At 62.9% G+C, this 27,914-nt stretch overlaps 1 protein-coding gene across 1 annotated transcript; it reads right to left on the bottom strand.

Moving 5' to 3' along the window:
- On the bottom strand, positions 1–27,914 carry COL20A1 (collagen type XX alpha 1 chain). Its single transcript, XM_089897186.1, is given in 38 exon segments — positions 1–444; positions 1,693–1,839; positions 2,029–2,095; positions 2,201–2,236; positions 2,651–2,722; positions 3,549–3,602; positions 3,900–3,953; positions 4,079–4,132; positions 4,246–4,341; positions 6,041–6,094; positions 6,784–6,870; positions 7,401–7,478; positions 7,569–7,727; positions 8,171–8,280; positions 8,442–8,584; positions 9,807–9,945; positions 10,593–10,631; positions 11,671–11,800; positions 11,993–12,135; positions 12,450–12,472; positions 12,474–12,574; positions 12,726–12,868; positions 13,063–13,758; positions 13,919–14,042; positions 14,134–14,279; positions 14,972–15,101; positions 15,325–15,494; positions 15,676–15,753; positions 15,756–15,839; positions 16,491–16,655; positions 17,226–17,344; positions 17,642–17,725; positions 17,727–17,802; positions 18,725–18,847; positions 19,118–19,282; positions 19,456–19,599; positions 24,197–24,307; positions 26,741–27,914. Coding segments are annotated over 38 exon segments (4,569 nt in total). The 5' UTR covers positions 26,940–27,914; the 3' UTR covers positions 1–418.

The following is a 27,914-nucleotide window of genomic DNA, read 5'->3' as shown; positions in this document are numbered from 1 at the left end:
CCTGCGGACTCAGAGTGCAGCCGAGGCCGAGACCCCCAAGCGGGGCCTGAGCTCTGGAGGGGCCGGCCGGGGCCACCGGGGCACTGGAGTCTGGGGGCTGCAGTGGCCCCACAGGAAGCAGGGGCAAGCCCCAGGGTTACAGGGAGAGTATGGTGGGGGGGTCCTTGAGGCCGAGGATGGATGGCGGCTCCTCTCCGAGAGACGGGGGTGGGGAATCTGGGACTCCACCTGACGGGGCGGACGTGGGGGCCCCGCCAATGAGCAGCACCCTCCTTGACAAGTACACGTGGTTTATCTGAACAGGAAGTGCACAGAGGAACGGTTCCCGGGCCCGGCCTCTGCCTCCCCTCCTTCCGCCTCCAGACCCTCTTCTCCAGCTGCGCTCGGTGTCTGGGATCCGGTGGGGGGACGTTCGGGCTCACTCGGGGCAGCAGGGGGACCGTCCTGGCAGGAGGAAAGGGTGGTCAGGTCTGGGGGAGGTGGCGGACAGCTGACAGCCATCAGAAAGCAACGCCCGGCCTGCGCGGCTGCGTGGACCAGGCCCCCGGGTCCCGGCTGGACCGTGAGCCCTCTGCACAGACCCGCCCCTCAGGACGCTGCCCCCTGGGCCCCTGCCCCGGCCAGCCAGCCTGGCTGGGTGTCCACTGCGGTGCTGACCCCCCTCAGGGCCTCCCTGGGTTCCCATTGGGCCAGCTTCTGTCTCCCGCACCCACCTCAGTCCTGCCGGCTCCCCCGAGGCCCCCACACGCCCCACTGCGCCCACCCCAGTTGCTTCTCTGGCACCTGCACGACTTTCCCGCTGCTCCCACCCCCCCACCGCTCCCCGCTGCGGCCCAGGGCTGCCTGTCCGACTGAGGGCTCCAGGCCCAGCGGAGGGGAAGGAGGGATGTGCCGGACCAAGGGGTGCAGGCGGCAGTGCTTTCCCTTCTTGAGGGGCCTGTGCTGACCTGGGGAAGGTGGGTCCTGGGGGCAGCGGGTCCAGCCTTCAGGCTGAGGCTGAAAGCTTAGGGTCGGGGGTCCCTGACCTCAAACAGGCATTGATCATTGTCTCAGAGGCCGGGGTTTAGTGTGCGGTGGGGACGGGGGAGGGGGCTGGGGTGGGCATCATGACAGCGCCTGCCAGCTTTGGACGGCAGGTACAAACGGGGGGCACACACGGCAAAGACAATGTCTGGGGGACTGTGGTGGGTGCAGTCGGGGGGGGTCCCTTCTCCGCCCATCCCTGTCCACCCCCTGCCCTCGGCGCAGAGCTGTCCTCCCAGCCGCCACATCCCACGCCCCCCCGTCTCCTTCCTCCCCATCGAGGCCACAAGCTCCGTCTCCCCTCATCAACTTCTCCGTCCATCTCAGCATCAGCATCTGAGCCGTGAACGGCGCCGCAGCCGCAGTCAGATGGGCGGACTCTTTACAACAAGGTCACTGGACCAAGCCTCCCGCTGCGGCAGCCAAGGAGAGGGGGACGGATCAGGGACGGGAGGGAGGGGACCAGAGGCTGGGGAAGAGGCCCTAAGCTCAGGCTTGCTGGGAGGTTGGGGAAGGGGCTGTTTCGAGGGCCCCAGGCAGCCAGGCAGCCCCAGTTCTGTGTGGGCTCAGGGGGCCTGTCTCCCCACCCATTGTCACCTGGGGGAGGAGGGCCACACAGAGCCACCAGCCCCAGGACTGGGGGAGACCCTTCCCCATGGGGGCCAATACCTCTGTCCTCTGGGCGGGGGCCACCGTGCCCCCCTTCTCCAGGGAGCCGGGCCTCTCTGCGCGTGCCGAAGGCCCTGGGGGCCTCCAAGATGGGCATGGGGGGCCGGGTGCTCTCGTGGGTGCAGGCGTGGAGCTTCAGCAGGTACGCTGCAGGGGAGGACGGTCAGAGGGGGCGGGGCAGGGAGACCTTCCCTCGCTCCCTGCCTTGGTCCGAGGCACGTGGCCCAGGAGAACGGCCGCAAGGCTGGGTTCGCTAACGACCGGGCGCTGGGCGTCCCTTCCCTCCTGGGTGAAGGCAGAGGCTCTGGGGTCCTCACGGGAGGCTGGGCCACTCACTCTGGATGGCGGACTCGCAGGCCTGGCCCACGAGCTGGTAGATGGTGGCCAAGGACTGTGGCTCGCCCTGGAAGGGAGGACGGGCCACGTGGCCAGCGGATCGAGCTGCCCGAGTCAGTGCCTCCCTGTGCTTCCCCAGGGACGGCCCAGACCCCAGACTCCCCACACTCACCTTCTCTCCTCGCTCCCCCTTGGGCCCCGGCAGCCCCTGAGTGGGAAGAAAAGGAGAAGCATCTGGACCCCGTGGCCACCCGCCCACCGTGCCCCCCAACCGAAGGCTTCGTGCAGGACTCATCCCAGGAGTCCCCAGAGGACAGAGGACCCACCTCTCCCGCTGCGAGAGGGAGCTTCCCTGCCCCCCAGGCCCCACCCAGCCTGCAGGCCCAGGTCTGCCCCTCCGCGGCCCCTAGAGCCCACGTCCTCTCACCTGCCCCCCACCTTGTCTGTGTTGGGCCGGGCAGGGGGCAGCCTGGGCTCTCTCCCCTGCGAGCTTTGTGCCGGCCTCGCTCTACAAACGTGCCGGTCGCAGGACACCCCGAGCGGTCAGCGGGGACAAGTCTGCACACATGTGACACCCCCCCCCTTGCTGTCGGGCGGGTGGGCTGGGTAGGGAGGGGCTTACCGTGGGCCCCACAGCCCCCGGGGGTCCTCGCTCCCCGCTGCTGCCTCTGGCCCCCGCCGTGCCCTGGAAGCCCTGCAAAGGCGGGGGTTCCGGTTTGGCTGCAGCTCCGGTGCGGGGGCCCCTCCCTTCGGTCCCGCCTGCTCTGGACCAAGAGCAAAGCTAAGACAAGCTATAAGGGGACCCCTTAGCTTGTCCCCAGCCTCCTGCAGGCTGTGCCTCCTACCCACCCCGCGCCCAGGCAGCCCCCCCGCACGCCCTGCCTGTTGTCGCTAGTTCTGCACTAATACGTCCCCGCCCGCGTCCCAGTAGTCCGGGTGTGACCGCAGGACGGGCCCCCCGCGGGGGCTTCTTGCAGGAGGGGCAGTTCGGCCTTCCAGGAACCCAGCGAGGCCGACCCCCGGGAGATCCTGGCCGGGCCTGGGCTGCCGGCCCCGGACCCCCAACTCAGAGGAGCTCCCAGCCCCTGAGCTCCACTCTGACCTCCAGGAACACCAGGCTGGGAGGGAAGGCGCTTCCGAGTGAACGGCCCGTGCCCCCAGCCCTCCAGCAGGGCGGCCTGGGCTGCCGAGGTGAGGGTTTCTGGAGGCAGAGAGGGAGAAGGGGGGCCCGACCACGTCCTGCAGCCAGGCCCACCCGGAAGCCCAGGCACCTTCCTGCCGTGTGGAGTGGCGGCGTTTCCTACCAACCTGCCCGGTGCGGGGAGCGGGGAGGGGGGCGGGGGGGCGCGGCTGCTGCGCTCCTGGGATAAGGACTCTCATGAGCCCAGCGCCGCCGCTGACAAGGCCCCAGCCTGGGGCTGAGAGGCCTCCCCGGTCACCGTTCAGCATAGCCCCAAGAAACCTGGGGAGGGCCGGTGGGGTGAGTGGTGTTGGGGGCTCACGGAGGAGGCGATACGCACCCTAGGGCCAGGGGGTCCGAGCAGGCCAGCAGTCCCCTCCAGGCCTCTCATTCCCTGAGGGCAAAGGAAGGGGTGGGCGGGGCAGAGGCAGGTGCTCCTCCCACAGTGACCCCCAAAACCCACCACTGTCGGAGGTACGTGCTTGTGCCGGGCTGAGGCTGGTCCATCCCAGGGCCTGCCCCCGCCCCGGGCAGTGACCACTCATGCCCCAGTCTGTGTGGGCTGACACTCCCCTCCCACCAGCCAGGCCCCGGCGGGGGCAGGATAGCGGGGGAGGTGGGTGTGGGGCAGAGAAGGAAGCCCCACCACAGTCTCCATCTCCAGACCCTCCCGGCCAGGCTCGTCTCCCACCTTTGGTCCCTGGACGCCAACCTTCCCAGGGGTGCCCTGGAGGCCGGGGTGGCCCTGGAATAGAGCAGAGGCAGCCAGCCAGGCTGGGCCGAGGTCCGACCCGGAGGGGGAGGCCCTGTCCCCAGACCTCCGTCCCGAGCACACAGCACTGGTGCTCCGAGTGTGGTCTGACCCACTACCTGCAAGCCGGGGCGTCCATGGTCCCCCTTCTCTCCTTTGACCCCTGGTGGACCCTGGATGGGGAAGATGGATGGGTGGGAGGGTGAGGGGAGAGGGGCAGGGGGATGGGAGGGAGGGCGAGGGTAGAGGGGCTGGGGGTGGGTGCTGGGGGGTAGGCAACACCTACCACAGGTCCCTGGATGGTTTGGCCCTGGGTGCCTGGTGACCCCTGCTGACCTCCAGGACCCTCGGGTCCCATCTGTCCAGGTGGCCCGGGCCCTCCCTAGAGACACGGGGGTGTGTGGTGGGGCTGAGAAGACGTGTGGCCCGTCCTGCTGCCCCTCCTTCGATCCCGCCCTCCTGCCGGCCCATGGTCTCCAGACCCAGGCCCGTCACAGGCATCTTCACCCTCGCAGAGCACTCTGGGAGGGAGGGGTCCTGCTATGACCCCACTGTATAGGCAGGAGCTGGGCCGACTCTGGACGGGCCAGCACAGAGCCCTGATCCCCAGACACCAGAACATTCTACCAAACCTCTAAGGGACAGATGACACTAACGCCATTTAAACTGCTTGATTTGCAGTTTAAAAACAAAAAGACTGCTTTCAAATAATCATGTGAGTCATGCATATCAATGCACCAAACTCTAAAGCAAACCACAGGCATTCCCATTTGTGAATATCAATGCGAAACTCCTAAATAAAACCTGAGTGCACAGAAGCCTGCAGCCCATTAAATGGGCCGCGAGCGCTCGGTGACCAAGCCGGCTTTTAACGGGAGCAGGCGCGGTTCAGAACGTGGGAGAGATTAAATCATTCACCAAACTAATAGCTTCAAGAAGAAAAATGATTTGTTTGCGTCCACAGCAGCTGACGAGGCACTAAATCTTATTTAACGCCCACTCTTGATTTTTAGAATCTCCTAATAAAATAAGGGTAGGATTTGACTATCACGTGGCAAAATGTATCTGTCTCAGCTCCCAGGCCAGCCCCACACTCAACCGGCAAACATGAGGACGTCTTCTATCACCGCGGTTCTCTGACAAACTCTGGAGTGTCACCACACCAGACAAATAAACAAGAAAAATAAAAAGAAAAATAAACGAGTGTAATAAAAATCGGAGTCAGTGAAGTGATTTTTCACAGGTGATGTAAATTTAAACCAGGAAATTCCAAGAAAACCATCTGAAAATAAAAAACTATTGCAAATAAGCTAACTGAGTAATAAATGGGGCACAAAAATCGTACACAGAGAGGACAGAGGATTTGGGGAAGCTGAAGGCGGAGCTGGACACCAGGATCCGCGTCTGAGGCAGCCGTTTGGACTCTGGAGTCCGTGGAAACTCGTGATGTGATTAGGCTGCATTTGAAGTTGGCGGGGGCTGTGGTTACCCAACACTGGGAGGACGGACAGGGCAGTGGTCTGGGGAGGCAGGAGGAAGCACGTTGTGTGTCGGAAGGTGCTAGAAGCACCAGAAGGGACCGGGAGCGGGTGGGCCCTCTCAGACTGAGGAAAGCCTTGAAACACGGTGCGGAAGTCAGGAGCCGTAGAGACAGACCCATGCGGTCCACTAGACAAAGGCGATCCTAAAATCTGCCTGGAGACACGTATGGTAGGCCAGGTCAAAAGACAACAACAGGGTAAACTAGTCACAACTCAGGGCACAGGTGTTTCCATTAAACCTAGAGCCCCATGAGTGAAGAAGAAGAGGTAACCCAGCGGAGCGGGGGCTGGAGGCCACGCGTCCAACGAGAAAACACCAGCAACTTTCAAAGCCGGTGGAGCCACTGGGGAGAGAAACACACTTGAGGGCAGAGGACACACGTCCTGGCCAGACGCCCAAGACTGCCCGTCACGCGGTCCCTAGGCTGGGGCCCCGCAGGGAGGGCACCGTAGCCCGGTTGGGGGGCCCCGCTCCCGCCTGGGGTTGGGCTGCGGGGGGCTCAGTCCTGCACCCCCCCGCCAGGACGCCTCACAACTCACCCTGGGCGCTGGGAAGCCCTGCTCTCCTGGGGCTCCGTCCCTCCCAGGGTGGCCCTGCAGAAACACAAGCGAGGCTGAGGCCGGGCTGCACGCTGGCCTCCCCAGCAGCCCTGGACTCCAGTCCCCACCTCTAGGGGGAGAAGAAGAAGGGGCTCCGGGGGCGAGGCCATCCTGGCCCACCCTGCCCTCCCACAGCCAACTGGTTACCGCGTTCATGGGCTCAGGCGGGTCTGGGTTCCAGCCCTGGCCCCTCCCTGGTGAGGTCTGTGGACCACCAGCTAGAACGGGTCCTGGAGCCTCAGGGTGGCCAGAGGGTCTGGACCTGCCCCACAGCGGGGCCCAGGACGCCTCCTTGGAGGCCTGGGGAAAGGCCCCTCAGGGCTACCCTACAGCCCAGAGCGCCCAGGACAGAGGCTGCCTGTGTGGCTGTGACTTGTGGCCAGGGACAAGCGCGGTGCTGCAGACTGCTGGGCCCAGACCCCCACCCCAGTGGGGGAGTTTGATTTCGACACCAGAGAGGGGCCTGCTCGGGAGAGGGTGGCCATCGGGAGGAAGGGGCTTGCAGGAGGGGACTCGTGGGCCATGGGGTGGAAGAGGCGGGCAGGACACTCATGAAGTCTATCCCATCTGGGTGGTGGGCCTAGGGACGGCTGCTGGGGCATGCGGGGGCCACCCTCATCACCGCTGGCATCAAGATATGCCAGGAGTCCCTGGTCACCCCAGGGAGGAGCTGCTGGACTCACAGGAGGTCCTTGGGGGCCCGGGGGCCCAGGGGTCTGCGAGGAACATGCACAGGCAGAAGGGAAGGCAGGGCAGGTCTCTCCATCCTTCTGGGAGAAAGGAGACCCCCACCATTAAATGGACCCTTTCCTCAGTTCTTGTTCGACCCTAGAGCTCAGGGTATCCACGGACACCAGGGTCCATGGAGCCTCCAAACCCACCCCTGGGAGGCTGGGGGGGAGGGGGAGGACCTGGTCCTGGGTGCCCACCCCCCAAGCTGCCTGACACAAGCCCCCTGACACAGGGGAGTCCCTTGCAGGCCACCAGCATGGCCAAGCCCGGTGTGGGCACCCAGGGGAGTCGGTAAGGACCCCTGCCCACAACTGTGCCCACAGAAAAGGGCAGTGGCCCTGAGTATGTGGAAGCAGCCACCCCTGGGGCTGGGAGCTTCCAGGCCTGCTCCAGCCTGCCTTGCCTCAGGGCCTCCAGGACACACATCCAGTCGCCCTGAGCTCCGGCTCTAGCCCCGGGGGCCGCCTCCTCCAGGAAGGCTGTCTGGATTTCTCCTGGAGCGGCAATGACCTGGATGGCCAGTCTACCCCCAGAATCTTTTGCCCTCAGTGGGCACTTGCCCGCCTACCGAAGCCGGGAGCTCGCAGCACCTGTCCTCCTCTGCCCAGGAGTCACTGCACACAATCTGTAGCATCTGGAGCTGGAACTGCAGGTTGGGGGGAGGGGCAGGGTCAGCCAGGTGCAGCTGGGTCAGGGGGCGGGAGGGGGTCCACCAGCCCCGGGTTGTCTGGCTCACTGAGGCTGAGCTGCTCCGGGGGCCCCGGGCCTTGGCCAGTCTCCCCAGTGTGACGAAGTCGGTGGTGGGCAGGCTGCCGGCCTCCCCAGTGGGCTTCTCAGCCACCTTCCGGCAGTCCACGTAGAGCCTGACCTTGGAGCGGCCCACGGCTATATGCACCTGGGAGACACCAGGAGGTCTCCTGCGGCCCCGGGCCAAGAAGGGCTCCCTTCCACGCCCACAGGCCAGGGCCAGAGCGGGGAGGGGCAGGTGACTATCCCCTGGGGCTTGGGGTCAGGATCCTGACTCCACCGCAAGTCTCGTGAGACCCCCCTCGCGGGGCCTCAGTTTCCCTCCTGTGAAATGGACCAAATGACATCCCGCACAGACCCTCCCAGGGACTTGTGGGACGCACGAGAAAGGGCGGGATGCTCTTTGACCCAAATTAAGGTAAGGACGTCCAGGGTGGAGGGGACCACAGGAGCAGAGGGGGAGCCACGGTGACGGGGGTGGGCAGCCTGTGTCCTGCAGAGCCCCGTGGGGGGTCTGCCCCAGAACTTGGGAGCCAGGAGGGTCTTAGGCAGGGAGGCACACGCGCTGGTCCTTCCAGGACCTTCCAGGACCTTGTGGAAGCTCCCAAAGAATATCCTCCTCACGTCGGGCAGGTCGAAGGTGGCCTCCTGCAGGGTGGCGCTGGGGTCACTGCGGAAGTAGGTCAGCGACTTTCTGCTGGCTGGGGGGCGGGGCAGGGAGCACGTGAGACCCCCAGGCGAAAGGCGGGAGGACGCACCGGAGTGGGGCCACGATGGGCGTGCAAAGCCTCAGAGGCCGTGCTGCACCAGTGGCCCCTGCCTTCGAGGAGTGACTGGGGCCCACCGCTCCCCTCCAACTGACCGTCCAGCAGGACCCCCAGGACGGGCCGGAAGTCTTCGGCCGCCACCTGCCACAGCGCAAAGACCTCGCGGGGCGTCTCGGGGAGCAGGCGCAGGAGGAAGACGACTGTGTGTTCCGTGGGGAGGGTGGCCAGGTGGATGTCGCTGTGGGCACACAGCAGGGGTGACCGCAGGCCTGAGAGGAGGCCGGACCCCCGGGGCCGCAGAGTGGGGTCCTCGGGGCCAGGCTGGGCCTCTCCTGCCTCGGCTTCCCCGTGAGTAACGCGGGGAGTGTGAGGGGCAGGACTCCCAGCCTGGGCCTGTCAGGTTTCAACGGGAATAGCTCCCCCAAGGCCCAGAAGGGACCACGGCCAGTGTCCACGATGATCGTTCTTCAGGGTCTCTGCGTGGGTGGGGAGGGTGCAGGTCGAGGGCTCCCAGCAAAGTCTCTGAGCCTGTCTCCTGGGCCAGGAGCCCACGAGCCCAGAGACAGCTCTGCCCTTGGGAGCTGCTCAGACTGGGTGGGCAGCTGGGGTCTGTGCTGGTGCCGTGCCCACCCTGGTGCTCAGCGGTGGGCAGGGGCAGGGAACAGGGTCTTGAGTCACCCAATAAAATCGCTCCTAATGGCCTGCAGCCTCCCTATTTGCCCTTCCTTTGCTCTTGGGATAACCAAGGGCCTGGAAGACACAGCCCAGCCTCATGGCTGCAATTCTTTAAGCAAAGCGACCCTAGGGCCTTGGCACGTGCTGCTCCTTTTCCTGAGTGCCCTCCCCTCTCCCATTCTCTCCTACCCTCTGCCACCTCCTGGGGAGACTTCCTGACCCAGGGAGGAGCCCCTTCCACTCTTAGCAGCCCCAGGGTTGCATTTTGTATTTCTCAAATTTCTATTATAAAGTACGTGATTTACCTTTGCAATGTAAAACATTTTAACTTAAGAAAAATTATGCTGTGCATGTGGAATTTCCAATGAGTGATTAAAGACACCTCCATATACGAAGTGGGGCGACTATTAGACCTCGGAGGTCATCACAAGCCTTGATCGTGGTGAGTCACAAAGCAGTGGTTTCTTACAGACCCCGGATATTTGCAGAATCAAATTAAAGCACAAAGGAGGCAGTTCTCAGGGAGACAAATTTGGTGGCCCCCGCCCAGAAGTCTGCAAGTTTGGTCGATCCCTGGGCCACATGGGGAGAAGGAGCCCCCCCAACCGTGGCCTCATTCCGCCCACAAGAGATTTATTAATCTGTGGAACTCGGATTCCCGGAGCCCACGTCCCCCCGGGAGTCTCCCTGGCTGGCTCTGGGGTGCAGCCGCTGGGCCTGGGGGACGCCCCCCCCCACAACCCCCGCAGGGTGCCCTCCTGCTCCCAGGCCCACGCCTCCCCGACCTGGCCCGGCGGGTCAGCTGAGCATCCTTGAAGAGCGTGAAGGTCCTGATGGGGCCAAAGGCCGAGGGCTCCATGGCCATGCCACGGATGGAGGCGTATTCCTTCTCCACCAGCCCGAAGGCTGCCATCAGGTCAAAGCCTGGGGAGGGGTGGGGCGTGAGGGACAAGCAGAGATGGGAGGGGAGGTGGGGGGCAGGAGGCAGAGAAGAAAGCCAGGTGTCAGGTGAGAGGAGGCAGCAGAGGCAGCGAGGGAGACGCAGGCCTTCGGGGGCCTGCTCCTCCCCCTCTCCCTCCATCCTGACCTGGGGAAGGACACACAAGCAGCACCGTCCTGCCCCTTCTGTTGCCCGCAGCCCTCGCCTCCCGGCGGCCCTCAGTGCCCGGACCCCCGCCCATCCCACCCCCATCCCCACTCGCCGGCCCTGCAGCTGGGGCTGAGCAGCTTGCTGGACATCCCGCGGGAGACCCCGTCCCAAGCTGGGCCCCCGCCTGAAGCCCGACCCCACCGCCCCAACCTGGCAGATCTCCCTGACCAGGGAGGCCCACGTGTCAGCCTTCCCTCTGGCTGTCTCAGACCCACAGCAGTAAAGATGCGATGCCAGGGACCCTGGCTCAGCCCCTCGCCCGCCCCGTTCCTGGTCAGCAGAGGCTCACGGAGGCCACGCAGGACTCGGGCCTCCAGCATTGCCTGACCCCAGTCCCAGGCCACACCCCCGACAAGGACCCAGAGCAGGGGCGGCTAGGGGCTGGTGGGAAGCAGCCGCCACACAGGGTGGGGGGACCTACCTGGGAGGGAGCCATCCGGGTGGAGGGCCGGGCAGGCTGCTGAGAGGTGACAGAGGTCAGGGTCAGTGGGGAGGGGCCCCTTGTGGCCGGACACCATGCCCTGTGGTCCCCATACCTCAGGGATGGGGATGGGACAGGGACAGTGTCCTGCTGCCTCAGGTTCCACCCCCAGGAAGACAGCATCCGGCTGGGTGCTGCCACTGGGGGCTGCACCCAAGAGGAGATGCGCCCCAGGCGGCAGGGCCAGGGAGATGCCTGGGTGTGAGGACGTGCCCGGGGCACCGCCATCCCGGGACCCAGCTCTGCAGGCCTGCCCCACTGCCAAGCTCTACGTGGGCACTCAGGATCGCTCACAGGCGAGTGCGTGCAGAAACTAGGACCCTCAGGGCGGGAAGCGGCTTCCCCCTCAAAAAATAGGAAGGGTGCTGAGCCTCAGGTAGTGAGGCCCTCGTCCCCAGAGGTATTCAAGCCAAAACCAGGCAACCCCACGGAGGGGACACAGAGGGAAGCTGGGGCAGTCGGCTAACTGGCCTCTGAGGGCCTTCTACTCCGAGTGTCTGATTACCCAAGAAAAGCAGCAAAACAAAACAAAAGACTCCTCTCAGCCGGGTCCTGGCCTGCAGGTGGTGGGACCCCCAGGGACAACCGATACCCCGAGGGTGGGGCCAGCCCGGCATGGGCCCTGGGCTCCGCTGCAGCCGCCCCGTCTGTGGTCTGCGTCCGGCTTCCTGCTCCTGCAGGCTGGACGTCTGCCCTGCGCCTCCCAGACGCAGATGCAGGAGAACACCGGCCGCTCCCCAGCCTTGGGCACCTGCAGGCCGGGCCACAGCCGCGATCCCCTCCGCGTCAGCCTGCACGCGTTCAGCTGGACTGCAGTGGCCTTAACCCTTGGGGTCCCGGTTGGCATTCTACACCAAGGAAGGTCTTGCGTGAAGACCGGCTCTCCTTCCGCTAAGGTCTGCAGTGCAGGGTGCCTCTGGGAGTGACAGGGCCCACACATCCTGGCTCCTGGGGACCTGCCAGGGTCCTGGGTCCTGCTGGGGTCTGCTGGGGCCTGGGGGTCTTAGTGCCCACTCACCCGTCCGGCCCGTGGCAGACACTGCCACACTCTTCCCTGCTCCGTAGACGGCTGAGACTAGGACCCGGTACTTGGTGGCCGCCAGCAGTTCAGGGAGAGTCACATGGCTTCTGGGTCCTGGAATGGAGATCTGGGGGGGGGTGGGGGGGTGGGGGAGATGGTCACCTGAGCGTCTTTGCTCATTTGGGCTTCTCAGCTCCCTGTGGGTCCTGCCATGGAAGAGTGGCCCCCTTAACAGGCAGGGTGGGACGTTGTCTCCCCCAAGGCCCAGGACCCAGGGGCCCAGGAGGGACGATGGCTTCCCGGCTCCAGGGAGACCCACCGACTTCTCGGGTCCCGAGCCTGAGGCCAGTGCATAGGAGAGCTGGTAGTGGAGGACACGGCCACTCGGGGGCGTCCAGCTGACCCGCAGGCTGTCGGGAGACTCTGAGGCCAGGGCCAGGTTGGAGGGTGGGCTCCAGCTGACTGCGGGGGAGCAAGGGGCGGGGGGGCCTCAGATGGCAGCACGTCCCCCGCTCTGCACCACGTCCGCCACCCTCCCACTCCACGGCCCCGCCACGCTGCCCAGTGGCCTCGGCCAAGACAGGGTCACCAGGCCAGCTCCAGGACCATCTTGGGCACTGTGTCACTCCAGGTGACTTGGACCCTCGGCCATCCCAGGGATGCCTGCCTGGACGGCTCAGGACCCAAGTGGTCCAGCTGCAGGGTCAGGGACTCGGGGGACTGCCTGTCGGGGGCCCACAGATCGAGGGGTCTGGGGCAGAGCAGGGGTCACCTACGGGGGGTGTAGTGGAGGGACACTGCGGGCCCCATCCCTGTAGTAGGCCAGGATGGTGATCTTATACTCCGAGTGCCTCCCCAGGCCGGGCAGGACGGCCGTGCCCAGGTTCCCCGGGACGGAGATCTGCGGAGAGGAGGGACCGCGTGTCCAGCCATGGAGTTGTGTCCACACGTTGGGGCCCGGCCGGGGCCACATGCAGGCCAATGTCCCCAGGGTGCAGCATGGGGGTCTGAACCCCGGGAGCTGGGGTGGGGAAGGTCTTCTCCCCCCACACCTTATGGGCCTTCCCCTCTCCCAGGGGCGTCCACGTGATCTGGTAGACAAGCACGCCGGACGCCGCTGCGGCCGCCCACTCCAGCTGGACTTCGTCCCCAGGCAGCTCTATCACCGACAGCTGGCTCGGGCTGGGGACTTTCCCTGGAAGAGGGAGACTGAGGCTGGGGTGGCAGAGGGGCCCCCAGTCTTCACGCACAGTGCCCGCAGGGCCCACTGTCACACCTGCCAAGGTACCCGCCCTCACCTGGCTTGGTGCTGCACAGAGCAGACACCGAGCAGCTATGTTGATCTTAACTGTCCAGGGGCGCAGAGGGAAGCAGCCTGGGGACACTCACGTGTGGTCAGGCGGCCAGTCAGTGTGGAGGAGCTGCCCCCAGGGTAGAGGCAGGTGACGCGGACCGTGTAGACGGTGGAGGACGAGAGGGGGCCCAGAGTGACCGAGGTGGCGCTCCCAGGAGCCTCCGTCTGCAGGCAGGTGGGGGTGGGGACATGGGCAGGCCTGCCCCGTGACCACCCCCAGACTGGGGAGACGGGGACGGGGCGTAGGATCCACGGCACCGGGGTGGGGTCTTGCCCACCAGCCCGCCCAACAAGCCGGTGTTTTCGCCTCTCGTGAGGCCACGCACCCCCCGCCCACATGCACGCGGGCTCTCGTGTGCGGTTCTTTGTTCCACGTCTGCCGCCCCCAGGGGCCCACAAGGGCCCAGGTGGTGTCAGGTGCCCTCCACTTCCCCTGTACCGGCTGAGGCTGTGCCTGGGGAGACCTGGCCACACCCACCGACCCTGAATGCAGGGTGCCCAGTGGGGGAGGCGGAGGGCACTGGGTCCCCATGGACAACTCATGCCCCTGGACAGCCCAGGACATCGGCCCCGGGCAGGGGCTGGCCTCACCTGTCCCGAGTGGCCGCCCTTGCTCGAGACGTAGCTGACCCTGAACAGGCGCACAGGCCTCGCGGTGCCCTCCCAGGACACTCGGGCCGAGTCATGGCTCACGTCCGAGAAGCTCAGGTGTCTGGGGGGGGCCAGGGCGGCTGCAGGGCACACCAAGGCCTCAGGGACCGCCCCACACGTACGGGGGAATGGCGGGCGATGGCCAGGTCTGATGGGGCTACCGGATGGGGTCGGGGTCCCCCACCCGTGGAAGGTTGCGGGGAGCCAGAGTGGGCAGCAGTCTGCGGGCGGGGCACTCACGGGTCCTGGCGCGGGTGCTCTGGGCCTCGCTGGTCTCTGCCCCTCGCAGGCTCCGCACCCACACCTCGTAGTCCCTGCCTGGGGCCAGCCCATCCAGCAGCGCCTCGGGCTGCCCCACCCGCACCTGCGGGAGGCTCACGCTGGCCCCTGCCTGCGCGCCCCCGCCCGCCGGCCCAGACTGGTTCCCCCGCCTCCCCTCCCCCTCTGCCCCGCACCTCTCTCCCCTCCTCCTTGCCCTTGGGGGAGGTGGGCGAGCACTGCACCAGGTACTGGGTGGCCCCTGCCGAGGGCTGCCAGGTGAGGTGGATGGCTCTGGGCATCACTGCGGCCAGGGTCAGCGCCTGGGGTGGGGGCAGGGGCACTGGGGGAGACGGGGGCGGGCGTGGAGGGGCTTTAGAAACTCAGCACAGGCAGAATTCAGCCCCATAAACCAGCGGGACAAAGGGTCTCAGGCAGTGCAGGCCAGGTGTGTCTTGATGGACACACAGAGGGGGGAAGACCAACGCGGGTGGGGGGGCACAGACAACTGAAGTCCCTGTCCCGGCTCCCCCTGGGCAACCCTGGTTTCACTTAAGGCCACATGCTGTGTGGTCCCATTTATATGGAGGGTCCAGGAATGGCAAACCCCAGAGACAGAAAGCAGATCGGGGTGGGCAGGGGCCGTGGGGAAGGGGAGGACTGGGGGTGACTGCTAAGGTGTGGGTGCGCGATGCTGGGACAAACGGAAACCCCCGACTTGTACACTGTAGATGGGAGGGTCGTAGGGTGTATCTCAATAAAGCTGCCGGGGGGGCGGCTCACGCAGGCCCTGGCGGCCTGCGGGCTGGACGGGGCGGGAGCCCCACCAAGAGTGCAGGCAGCAGCAGTACTGGGTCCCAGCCACGACCGGGCTGATGACACAAACGACATCACTGTGCTCAGAAGAGGACACAGGGTCAGAGAGGCCCAGTGACTTGGCCTCGGTCACAGGCTGGGGGTGTGCCCCACCTGGGTTAAGACTGCTCCAGTGCCAGGCTCCGAGGGGAGGCTGCAGGCGAGTCCCCCCTCGCCCACCTGTGGTCACCGGGCCCTGCAGGCCCTCACCGACGCCGGCCTTGTAGACGGGGAGCACGGAGACCAGGTACTCCGTGCTGGAGGTCAGGTTGCGCAGCTCTGCCGACGAGGCGGGCGCCTCCAACACCACCTGGAACGGAAGCCGCGACAGAGTGGGCGGGGTGGGGGCGGGGGCGTGGGCTGGGGAGGGCTGGGTTAGCCCTCGCTCCCTGCGTGGCTGCGTCCCTGGCCAGGTCTGGGCCATCTGCGGGGGCAAGGGGCTGCGGTTTGGTAGCCCCCCGCCCCTGCCACCCTTCTTCCTCCACGTGTGGGCCCGACTCCAGCCCTGCCTGCGTGAGGGGGGGCCCTCTCACCTCCCTGGGGGCGCCGCCCTTAGAAGGCCGCAACACGATCAGGTACTTGAGGGGTGGCCGCGGGGCTGGGGTCCAGGAGAGGTGGATGCTGGAGGAGGTCACCTGGGTCAGGACCAGGCCGGTGGGAGCGGAAGGGGGGTCCAGGGCCGGAGCGGCTGCGGCCGGTGTAACTGTGGGATGGGAGGGGGCAGCTGGCGACAGTGGCTCTGCCTGCGCCCCTGGGGGCCACTTCCCAGAAGGGCAATGCTCCCCCAGGTATCCTCAGAGCCCTGAGAACCGCGTGGGCGGGGCCTGGTGGGGCTGCGGCCGAGCATGGGCGACCCTGCCCTCGTGCCACCCCTGCTCGCTCACCTGGGCCGCTGCGCAGGCGCCTGCCCTGCACCTTCTGGCAGACGAGGCGGCTGAGCAGGCCGGCCAGCGAGCCGAGCGGGGGAAGTCCTGCACGCTGTGCACGGTGATGTCCGGACGCTGGGACGCCAGGAGCCTCAGCTCAGCATCATTGGCGTCCGTCACGCCTGCCGCGGGGTGGGGGCGGGCTGTCCGTTGTGGGCCAGGACCACTGGGCCCCTGCGAGGCACCCAGCCGGCAGAGGCTCCTTCCCACGCCACAGACCCAAGACTCCACAGGCCCCAGAACGGGGTCACCCGGCCGGGCCCCCGCGAGAGACGGGCTGGTGTGAAGGTGGGGCTAGACACCCGAAGGCCCCTCTCAGGCTGTGCCATGCCTGCCTGGCTCTCTGTGGGGTTTGGGGCCAGGAGGGAGGCCAGTGTGCTTTCCTCGGCGTCCTGCACACCCTGGGGCTGGGGTCAGGCACCGAGGACGGTCTCTGCTTCCAGGAATCCCTGCCCCCAAGTCTGGAGTTTCCTTCCCAAGGAACAGAGTCAATGAATGGCCAGTCAAGGGAGCAGAGCAAGGCCTCCGGGCCACGCACAGGGCCCGTGCAGACAGGAGGGGGCACGGAGACGTCTACAGACACTTCATTAGAGAGCGGCCTTGCCGCCCACGCCGACTCACGTGGCTGCCTCGGAGCAGGGACTTGTCCTCCCCATTCGCAGACAGCGGGCTGGGGCTCAGAGGCCACAAGACCTGCAGCCCAGGGGGCGGTGGGGGGGGCGTGGGAGCCACCTGCTGTGAAAACTCCCCGTGAGAGCCCGGGCTCTGCTCACCCACGGCAAAGGCGTCGACGCCCAGATCCTTGAGCATGTGGCCAGCAGTGCAGGCATCGTCCTGGGACTTGCCGTCCGTCACCAGAATCACCAGCTTGGCCGCCTCCGGACGGAGACCCGCCACGGGCTTCAGGTTCTGTTCCAGCACGTGGGTCAGGGCCAGGCCTTGGGTGCAGTGAGAAGAAAGTGCTGGCAGCTCCAAGCACCCTCCCTGCCCGCTCGCGATGGCTCCACCAGCCGCTGGCCCCCTGCTTTGCCCACCAGGCCGGTCCTGGCCCCTTCAGGCTGCGGGGGCCCGGAGGGCAGCGATGCCCCCTCTCCTTCCCTCAAAGGCACCCAGAGACTCAGGGGCCGGCGCCCCACACCCTGCTGCCTTCTCAAGAGCAGTGAGGCCCCAGGACGGGAAACAGGGAGGGGACCTGCGGTGGGGGGAGGGGTCTGCCAGGGAGAGACCCCCTGAGGGGGGCTGCTGCTGGCAGGGCCCCCCCAAGCGACTGGTGGGCCCTCCCAGGGGCCTCTACCGACCAGAGGAGTCTCCTGGTTTCGGCAGGGCTGCCCAGCACACCACGTTCACCATGGATGAACGAGGCGGACTTGTCCTTTGCAAAGGCGTGAATACACAGCTCTCAGGCGTGGTTCAGAACACACGTTTCCAAATCTGGGAAGGTGCGAGGGCAGCCGACCTCAGGACAAGACCTGAATAGACCCCGAGGGTGGGGCTGGGGCCAGGCAGACCTGTGAACGTGTTTCCCCCTCTGTACTGGAGGCCACGCACGGCGGCCAGCACCTCCTCCTTGGTGCCAAAGGCATTCAGGTCCCACTCGGTCTGGGGGTCCCCGCTGTACTGAGTCAGGCTGGGAGGGGTGGGCACACAGCAGGCGGGCAGGACACACACAGCCTCGCCTGGGTCACCAGGGAGGCACATCTGCAAAGCCTCGTTTTCCACACAATGTCCCCCCAGGAGCCAGCTGTCCCTCCAGTGCAGGTCGGGACCCCACCCCTGCCTGTCCAGGTGGGAACTTAGCCTTAGTTCCCAGAGGCTGCGTGTCTCCTTCCCCAATTCTCACTCCCTTTTCCAAGCAACGCCTGTGCTGGGGGCTGGCAGGGATTGTGAGGACCACCCCGGGTGGGGCGCAGGGCAGGGCTGGGACCTACCTACTTGGACTTTGTCTGGCCCGATTTCAAAGGGCTCAATGATGCTGGCCAGGAAGTCTTTGACCTGCTGGAAGTGACTGACCAATACTCCAGGATCCATCCACCAGGAAGATCATGTCCACGGGTGTGGGGGACGTGCAGCGGAACTGGGGTCCGGCTGGGGAAGGAGGGGAGGGAGGCGAGGTGCTGGGCGAGACCCGCTGCTGCTGCAGGACCCTGATCCGCCCCGGAGGCGGGCTGCAGCCCCAGCATCTCCTTCCCTGGGGCAAGTAGAGGGTAAGGAGCCACAGGACTCCGGCCTCAAGTGAGGTGGGCAGCTGGGTGTTGGGGGACAGGCACTAGGGTCTCCCCAGACTTAGAAAACCGCACTTGAACTCAGCCCATCATCCCAGGCCCTCCGAGCCCCCCCAAAGAGGGTTCACAGGACATCCAGCCGCTCTGGCACCTCTGCCCTCCATCAGCCTTGGCGGTGCTGGTCACTGTGCGATTGTCTATGGCAGGGGTAGGGGGGTTCCACCTTCCTCATCCGGCTGACACGACACCCGGGCCCAGCGGGCAGAGACTGCCCAACGGGGTGCCAACCGGGGTCGCTGCGTCAGCACCACGGACAGCTCCAGGCAGCTGCCCATCCTGCCAGCTCTGGGCTGAGGCCTCACCGTTTGGTGAGGGGGCTTGTCCAAAGGACCCAAGAGCTCTTTGGAGACAAAGCCACACCCCTCGATCTGGGGCTCCCTGAGTTTTGCACAGACAGTGCCCCCAGGCCAAGCCCCAGAGCCAGGGCCAGACCCCACCTGAGGCTCCCGGGCAGGGTAGGTGTGGTGAGACGCCCCCCCAGTGGGGGAGGCAGGCCCTGGCCTCAAGTCCACTGGGAGACAGCAGGCGGCCCGGACCCCAGGACCCCACGTGAGGCTAAGGAAGGAGGTACTTTCTTCCATTCCAAGTCTGATGGGAGAAACAAAATCAGAGACATCTCAGGTCTGATGGGGGAGGCACAGCCCTGCCTGCAGGGCCTCGAGGGAAGTGCGGCGCTGTGGTCCCATCCCGCTAGCCTGCGGAGGCTGGCACCCTGGCCGTCTTACCTGGCTTCTCTCTCCCTCCAGCCGAGGCCCTGGCGTGGCTGTGCCCTTCCAGGTCTGGGGTGCGCTGGGCAGGGGCCTCACCCTCAGGGCCCCTGGGTGGGGGCTGTTCCTCACCAGGTACTCCTGGGGGGGGGGCACAGCTGTGTCACCTCTCCCCAGCCACACTCAGGCTGGGGGACTCCTGAGAGGGGTCAGGGTGGTGGGACCAGGCACTGGGGCCCCAAGGACGCCCCGAGCAGATGACCTGCCCCGGTGGGTTTAGTGAACCGAGGAGCGCGGCAGCCAAGCCTGAGTGAAGCTGGGGAGTGTGAGGTCAGATGGAGGAAGCACGTCCTGGCCGCATGGAGAGGATCCGCGGGAAGCTCAGGGCCGCTCCTCGTCCCAGGCACTTACCGTCCCCCGGCTTGGACCCACCAGGCGTGGGCAGGTCTTGGCTTGGGGCCAAGGCCACTGGGGGATCGAGGTCTGGGCTCCCCTCGTGGGAGGGGCTGGGCTGCAGGGCTGCCCCCAGTGGCCTCCGGCTGCTCCTGCTCGCAGAGCTACTCTTCAAATCTTTGACTGCAGAGAGATGCGAGGGGCTGTCAGGACCACCAGGGAGGGAAGAGAGGCCTGGGGCTGCACACAACCCTCCCCGCGAGGGTTCGTCCAGGCTCCCTGGGGCTCCCAGCCGAGGGGCTGCCAGGGCTCAGCTCCAGCCTCCTCTGCACACATGCACCCCCGGAGGGACTTACTCACAAACTCCCTCCGAGCCAGCAGGACATTCCCTGAGCCTGTGAGCTCGAAGATCTGCAAGGTGTACCCTTTGGAGGGGCTGAGGCCCCCCACCGTGGCCTTGGGGGTCTTGGTAGTCAGCATCACCTCCTGCTCCAGGTCCCCTGGGTGGGGGTGGGGAGACCTGTCGAGCCCGCCCAGGTGGATGCTGTGTGCGCGCATGTGTGCACCTGTGCGTGCAGGTGTGCTGCACCCACTCTGTCCTGCGTGTGCCTGCAGGTATGTCAGGGAGTGGCAAAATCCTCCAGGCGCCTCCTCTTCCCCTCCCCCCAGCTCCTCCCCTTGGGGCGGGGGAGGGGAAAAGGGGAGAGGTCTTTGTTGCCCTCTCCAGGACCTCCTGGGTAACAAATGGAGAAAGAATGTATCTCTGCGACAGCAAAATAATATGCCTTTACAAAGCTTCCCCAGAAGGACTTATCCTCCCCAGAGGGAGGACCCATAAACCCTCCAGATGCCCAGCACAACAGCCCTGGGGACAGCGTGAAGGTGTGAAGACGGGGGCTGCACACAGAGAAAGGCCCCACCTGCCCGTGTGCAGGGGGCTGGACGGCACACAACAGCGAATCTGCAAACATGTCCCACTGTGACTCTGTGAGTCTGACTAAAAAAAGAAACTATTCCAAAGGGGACACTGCCACGCTCTTTGGGGAGGCAGTCGTGGAACCGACTGGAGAGACTGCAGTCAGAGGTCAGGAAGCACCTAGCGGTTCTCGGGTCTCAGGTGCTAGGAAGGGGATAACAGAGGAAGGACCTGCATGCCCGCCCCATAGTCCATTGTCTTGCGGGACGGACGGCCCCCAGCCTGGGTCCAGCCCCACGTGGGGAGGCGGGACAGGCCGGGAGGGCGAGGGTGTTGGTGCTTCATATGACTCGAGCTGTGTAATTTTCACAAAACCATTCCCCCATTTTGTAGGTGGGAAAACCGAGTCACACAGTTACTCAATGGTAGAACCAGGATTTAAACCCAGGTCTGTTGGGTTCCTGGGCCCGCCTGCACAGGGGAGGGATGTACACGCAGGCCCTTTGAGGAAGTGAGTCCTTGGCATGTGCCCCCCCGCCGCCATTCTTTGGGTTGAGACACTGAAGAGCTCCACCCAGGAGCAAGGGTTAATGAGGATAGACTGGCTCTTGAAAGGACTGAAGCCCAACTTCAAATAATCTTAACTTCTAAAACGGAGTGAAGATGACCCAAAACTGCTAGTTCACATCACTGTCTGTCAGAAACAAACATAAATTGTTTCTGAAGGAAGGCAATGTTATCAAAGGCCATAAATTATTTCTATAAGTTGTCACAATGTCTGGTATGCAGTAAAAAATAACCGGATATGCGAAGGAGCAAGGCAATGTGATTGAATGTTAAGGGAGACATTAGACAACAGAAAGAGAGCCACAGATTTCCCAGATAATGGAGTCATGAGACTTTAAAATAACTATGCTAAGTAGTTTGAAATTTTAAAAGACGAGCCTATGAATTCAGATATCGAACCATAAAAAAAGGAATTCTTGAATGCAAAAACCAAACGGAAATTTCCAAATGGAAATTCTAGAATGGAAAAACACAGGGACTTCCCTGGTGGCGCAGTGGTTAAGAATCCATCTGCCAACACAGAGGACACGGGTTCGAGTCCTGGTCTGGGAAGATGCCACATGCCACAGAGCAACTAAGCCTGTGTGCCACAACTACTGAGTCTGCACTCTAGAGCCCATGAGCCACAACTACTGAAGCCCGTGCACCTAGAGCCCGTGCTCTGCAACAAGAGAAGACACCGCAATGAGAAGCCCACGCACCACAACGAAGAGTAGCCCCCGCTGGCCGCAACTAGAGAAAGCCCGTGCGCAGCAACGAAGACCTAACGCAGCCAAGAATAAGTAAATAAATAAATTTAATTAAAAAAAGAAAGAGAAAAACACAAAACATGATGTTAGAAATTCAAAGAATGACCTAACAGCTTGTTACACACGAAGAGATAAATGGTGGAATATCAGTCAGAATAAAAAACACGAAGTTAAGCATGGAGAGATAAAGGGATTGAAAATATAGAAGAAAGAGTAAAAGGCATAGATACAGAGAGAGAATGGGGCACAAGCAATGTTTGAGGAGATACAGCTAAAGAACTGTAAAACAGTAGACACCGATTTGAGAAGTCCTGTGAATCTGAAGCAGGAGAAAAGAGACCCACACACCACCCAGATTAAATGTGCTGAGAATCCAAACAGAGGAAAAAGTCTCAAAAGCAGCCAGGGAAAAAGAAAAAGACGTTACGACAGCAACTGAGTTGATAACTGAATTCTCGAGAAAAACAACAGGAACCAAGAGACGTTCAAAGGAGTCTTCAAAGTGCTGAAGGAAAGTTCCAACTTGAAATTCTATACCCAGCAATAATATCCCTCAAGAATGAAGGCGGAATAAAGACATTTTCAGACAAACAAACAAAACCCCCCAAAACACAAGAATGTGTAACCAGCAGACCCTTACTAAAGGAAACATTTTCAGGCAGGAGAAAAATAACCCCAGACATGCTGGAAGGGAAAGAGAACAACAAAAGGGTAAACACGTGAGCTGGTCCAAATTCACGTCGAATTTATACACTACGCAAATGAAAATGTTTTATGAGATTTAATATGGATATAGATTAACATGCATGAAAAGGGGATAAATGTGGTTGTGCTGCTCCTGTGTGGGAAAAGGTAACGTAGCCTTCATGGATACTACACGTTGATAAGTTAAGGATGGCACGGTGGTCTCTGGGTGATCACTGCAGGAGTAAAGGGATACGTAACTACTGAGCAGAAGAGGACATGGGATGATAAACAGCACTCAATCGTCCCCCACCTACCCATCAATCTTAACTTCACACACAAAAAAGAGACACTAGACGCTGTGGGCCTCCAGCTGTGGTGCAGCAGGAGTGACACAGAACCACTTATAAAGGGTTGTTGTCAACAAAAGATAATCAAACCTGAATCTGACCAAACCTCTGGGACCTGTCAATCTTCAGGACAGACGGGGGGTAGGGGAGCAATAAAAGTGGCACCACGGGGATGCCATCAGCAGAACAAAGAATGTTGGAAGTTCTGGCGGACAAACGATCTTCTTTCTTCAACAAATAAGCGTCAAGGAAAAGGAGGAGAGCTGTTGTAGCTGGAACATTACCGGAGACGCGGGAAAACAGCACAGTGTGAGGACTCTGTTGGGGTCTCAGTGCAAAGAAGTCAATTGCAAAAGATGTTTATCAGGCAAGCTGGAAGATTTTTAACACAACAAAGTATTTCTTGATGGTTCTGAAATATTTTTACTTTTTAGGCATGCCAATGGTACCAGAGTTATTTTTTTGGTCCTTCCTTTTAGAGAAACATACTGAAATATTTATAGACAAAATTATATAGTGTCTGAGACTTGCTTTAAGATAATACACTATAAGGAAGGGGTTGGAGAGACAGACATGGAATGATAGTGGCCGTACGTTGATAACTGTTGAAGCTAAATTCTGGGAACATGAGGCTTCATTACATCACGCTCTCGTCTTTTGCATGTGTTTAAAATTCTCCATAAAAATTCAGTGCCACAAAAAGACAAGAAAGGAGAGGAAAAAATTATAGTGTAACAAAATGAAAACAAGTAGGAAGATAGCAGATTTAAACCCAAATATATCAGTAACTTCATTAAATGTAGGTGGAAAAATATTTCAATTAGAAGACAAAGATTGTAACATAAAAACAATACAAATTCTATGCTTCTCAGAAGATGCATCTAAAATGAAAGGCTAAAGAAAAATTGAGTAAATGAATGGGAAAAGGTTTTCAGTGCAAACGCTTCCTGGCGGACCAACACTGATCTCACAAAAAAGAGATTATAAGAAAAGACTGCAACCGCAGAGGTAATGAGAATAGTTCATAATGGAAAAGGTTCAATCTACTAGGAAGATATGATAATTCTGAATTTGTATGCACCTAATGTCAGAGCCTCAGCGTATAAAACAAAGATTAGTGAGAAACCACAGAAAGATGTATCTATAGTCACGATGGGGGATTTAAAATACTTCTCTCAGTAACTAATGGGATAAGTAGACGCACACGAAATCAGCAAAGATAAAAAAGATGTGAAAATAAGGTGAATAAATTTGGCTTAGTTGAGATAGTAGAAAACCACAGGCGCATCAATAAGGGGGTTCTGCTTGGGAGCAGAGGGGGTGGAGACCGGGAGGGGCCTCTCCTCACCCAGGGAGTGAGCTCCAGTTTGCCTTTGCATCGTGCATGTACCCATTCTGCAATCACACACCCACGATTGTGGGCTCGTCTGCGTGTCAAACCTCAACTTTTGAAAGGCTGTTGACACTCGCAGCCCTCATCCCGTCTGGAGGTTTGTGCCGGGTTGCCAGGCGCCTCTGCCGCCTGCCCTCTTGTGGGACGCGCTCTGATACCGTGAGTCTGCCCTGGCGCTGGGCACTGGCAGAGCCCTAAGAGCTCTAAGCTTGAGGAGGATCCTTGTTTCTTCCAAGTGAGCGAGCGCCTTCTGCGTGCGCCAGGCGCGGGGATACGGCGGTGGGGACTCCAGGGGCCCCGCTCTCCTGCCACAGCTTCCCCGTGTTAGCGGGGCAGTGGGGGAGGAGGGAGGCAGAGTCGCGAGGAGCCGGGCCCAGTGACCGCCATGCTGACCGTGGTCACCGTCAGTGCGCGCAGAGGGGAGGCGCGGGCCCCTACCTGCCCTGGGCTTCACCTGCACCAGGTAGCCGAGGCTGCTCCCCTCCGACTCCCTCCACTTCATCTGCAGCCGGTCCTCAGGCAGCACCACCAGCCTCAGGCGGCCGCTTGCTGCAAAGGCAGGACGGGGGTCAGGGCTGCCCCCTGGCAACCGCCCCAACCAGCTGTGGGGGCCCCGAGGCAGCTGGGGCCCCATCAGGGGTCAGAGGGGGCCAGTCCCACCTGGGGGAACTCTAGAAGAGGCCCCACCCAGGGCTGAAAGAGGACCGGGACCGCCTGGCGGCACCCGGGAGGGCAGACTTCTGTCCAGGGAGGCCCCCGCCCCCGTGCACTGAGGCCAGCCTCCCGGAGCGACCGTAACTGCCCCACAGAAGACGCGGGCACTGAGCCAGCACGGCAGCTGCCAGCCCGCCCGGATGTCCCCGCCGAGTCCCCGCAGCTGCAGACCCCAAGGTCACCACTAGGTTCACACAGCCCATGAGGGTGGGGTGCCCTGGGGAGGGCCTGGCCATCCTGGGAGGAGGACGGGGTAGCGGAGGCCTCAGCCCTCAGGCACAGCCTGACCCCCGAGCTTCCGGGAGCTCCTTGGCGGAGGCAACTAGTTTTGGAAAGTGGGGACAGAGATGGGCTTCTTCTGGTGGCCCCCCTCAGAGCTGGGGCACAGGGGAAGGGCAGGGCCGGGGGGAGCCCACGGCAGACACAATGATCGCTTAAGAGCAGGGAACAGCTGAGCCGGGCTGCCGGGTGGGCCCCGCTGATCCCTGGAGCCTGGGCTGAAAGGCAGGAACGCCTCAGGAGCGGGGGCCTTGAAAAGCCACTTGTGAACAGGAAGCCCAGCTCATGAAGAGCCTCTGTCTCCCTGCGCCCCTGGCATGCTGGGGGCCATCCCCAGCTGCCTTCTGAGTCTGCACGTCAGGGCCTTGGTGGGGCGCCTGGGAGACAGCACCCACCCAGGGGCACCCCCCACGGGGCCACCCTCGGGGAAGGGCAGCGTGGATGTGGGGCCCCGCCCCACCCTAGCCCTCCCCTGTCTACCCAGAGCCTGCAGGGACCTCGTGCTGTCTGGACTCAAGTGTCTGTAGGGGTCCCTTAGTGACTTGGCCCCTTCGGGGTGATCCTGTCAGAGCGCCAGGAACAGAGGGCCCCGACCACCTGCGTGCAAAAGTATAACCACGAAGATGCACCACCAGTAAGAAGGCGGTTACCAGAGCCGGGGCTCCGGGCTGGGTGGCTGCACGATGCACCCCTGCCGCCCCCCATGAGGCCAGGCCTCGGCAGTCTCCTGCCCCTTCATCATCCGTGGGAGCCAGGTGCACGCCAGGGATGTGGCCGGCGGGGGTGGAGGGGGCTCACTGGGTAACCGGAGCCTCGGACGGCCCCTGGGACGTGGACACCACCTCCCAGTGTCAGTCTACACAGCCCTCCCCCATGGGTTTGGGGTGTTACAAAGGATACTGCGACCAGCGTTACCCCGAAAGGGACACACTGTGAACGTCCAGTAGGGAGCAGAAGCGTCCCCTCGCTGGATGGGGTGTAGCCGCCCAAGGTGCTACCCGCAGGGGGCAGGGGGCTGATGTGATGTGCGCCTTAAAGGAGCTTAAATGAGCAGGGACCTGCTGGAGGCAGCATCTTGGGTTCTCCTGGGGGGTGGGGGTATCACTTTTTACTCTAGATTCTGCTGTTTGAAAATTTCACATTGAAAAGGCATCTGGGGAATGATGGAAAAAATATTAATATAAGAAGGAATTAAATGCACACCCAGTGTGTTAATAACTGTTAAAAAAAAAAACCCCAAACAACAACAACCAGAAAACGAAAGGAGCCCAAAGAAATAGAAAGACCGCAAGGCCAAATGGTCAAGCCACAGCTGAGGGCGACACTGTGGACAGAGCTGTCCCCTCTTCCCGTCTCTGCCCCCTGCGCATCTGTCCCCGCGACACTGTGGGCAGAGCTGTCCCCTCTTCCCGTCTCTGTCCCCTGCGCATCTGTCCCCGCGACACTGTGGGCAGAGCTGTCCCCTCTTCCCGTCTCTGCCCCCTGCGCATCTGTCCCCGCGACACTGTGGGCAGAGCTGTCCCCTCTTCCCGTCTCTGCCCCCTGCGCATCTGTCCCCGCGACACTGTGGGCAGAGCTGTCCCCTCTTCCCGTCTCTGCCCCCTGCGCATCTGTCCCCGCGACACTGTGGGCAGAGCTGTCCCCTCTTCCCGTCTCTGCCCCCTGCGCATCTGTCCCCGCGACACTGTGGGCAGAGCTGTCCCCTCTTCCCGTCTCTGCCCCCTGCGCATCTGTCCCCGCGACACTGTGGGCAGAGCTGTCCCCTCTTCCCGTCTCTGCCCCCTGCGCATCTGTCCCCGCGACACTGTGGGCAGAGCTGTCCCCTCTTCCCGTCTCTGCCCCCTGCGCATCTGTCCCCCCAGAACAGCAGCTGCTGGGGGCTCAGGGCCAGAGGGAGGCTGGTCCCTCGGGGGACCTGTGCCCTGGGCAGGTACGGCCTGGGGTGGGGGGCAGGCAAGGGCCACAGGAAGCCCACACCCGTGTCCTCACCTTGTCCCTGGCCGAGTCCTAGGGTGACACCCAGCCACAGCCAGAGGCCGACCCCGAGGCGGGGGCACACACGGATGCTCATGGTGTGTGGCCTGCGAGAGGAGGAGAGGCCACTCAGCCATCTGTCCGTCTGTCCCCTCCTGACCTCGAAGCCAGAGCTTCTTTGTCTGTGCCTGTGTAGGCCTGGGGCCGAGCCCATACCCGGAGGCCTCCAGCCACTGGCCCTCCTGTCCCCAGGGGCCAGTGTCCCACAGGCCTGGGGGAGCTTCCTGGATCAGGAGGTCAGCTGCCCTCCGTCTGCCCACCACACCCTCTGCATCCCGCCCTCGGGACCTTCTCCACAGGCCAGCTAGGCCAGCTCGGGGCCTGGCCACTGCCCTGGTCACTCACTTGTCATTATACCAGCCTGGGGTGGCCACTGTCAGGGCCAAGGGGTCTGGGGAGGAAACCAAGGCCAGGTGGGGGGCGGCCCTGCCCACAGCCCTGAGCGGCATCAGAGCTGGGACCGGGACCCCTGCTGGCCCCAGGAGGGGCGTGTCCTGGCTGAGGACCGGCCACCCAGGACAACCAGCCCCCTGGCTCCAGAGCTGGCCTCTCAGTGAGGTGGGGGGAGCCCCAAAGGTGGGGTTGGGTCCTGGGGGGCTGCCTCTGGGCCTCTGCTGACAGAGCAGAGGGGAACGTAGTGCGGGATCTCAGGCCTCCGGCCAGCCCCGGCCCAGACACACCCAGGGCAGTGGAGCTCAAGGGGGTCCTCGGGGCTGCAGATGGGCTAGAGGATGGCGCACAGGCTATCCGGGCACCCCGGGCCCCAAGCCAGGCCCCTCCCCTCCCCTCCCCACAGAATTCGAGGCTGTGAACAGGACCCCTCCGCAGCGCCTTCCTTCCTCCACCCCTGTGACCCTGGGGGGCCAGACGCCCTCCCCGGCCCAACACTGTGCATCCGGTCCTGCTGAGCCCGCCCCCACTCTGTCTGGAAGGGCAAGGTCATCCTCAGATCACAGACCTGGGTGCATCCCCTGGTGGCCCCTCCCTGTCCACCTGGCCCTGTGGCGAGTCACCAACCTGCTCCAGTCCCAGAGCAGCGTCCCTCCGTCCCACGCACTCCCGTCTACCCTGGTCCTGCTGCATCCACAGGGAGGCTGGGGCTTATGAGGCCCCTTTCCTCCGACGTCAC

The sequence above is a fragment of the Delphinapterus leucas genome, chromosome 15, assembly GCF_059928025.1.
Source record: "Delphinapterus leucas isolate spDelLeu-1000000601 "Yukka" chromosome 15, BTC_Dleu_Yukka2, whole genome shotgun sequence".
NCBI classification, from domain to species: domain Eukaryota; kingdom Metazoa; phylum Chordata; class Mammalia; order Artiodactyla; family Monodontidae; genus Delphinapterus; species Delphinapterus leucas.
The sequence above is the reverse complement of the archived record's forward strand: the minus strand, read 5'-3'. Positions and strand labels throughout refer to the sequence as shown.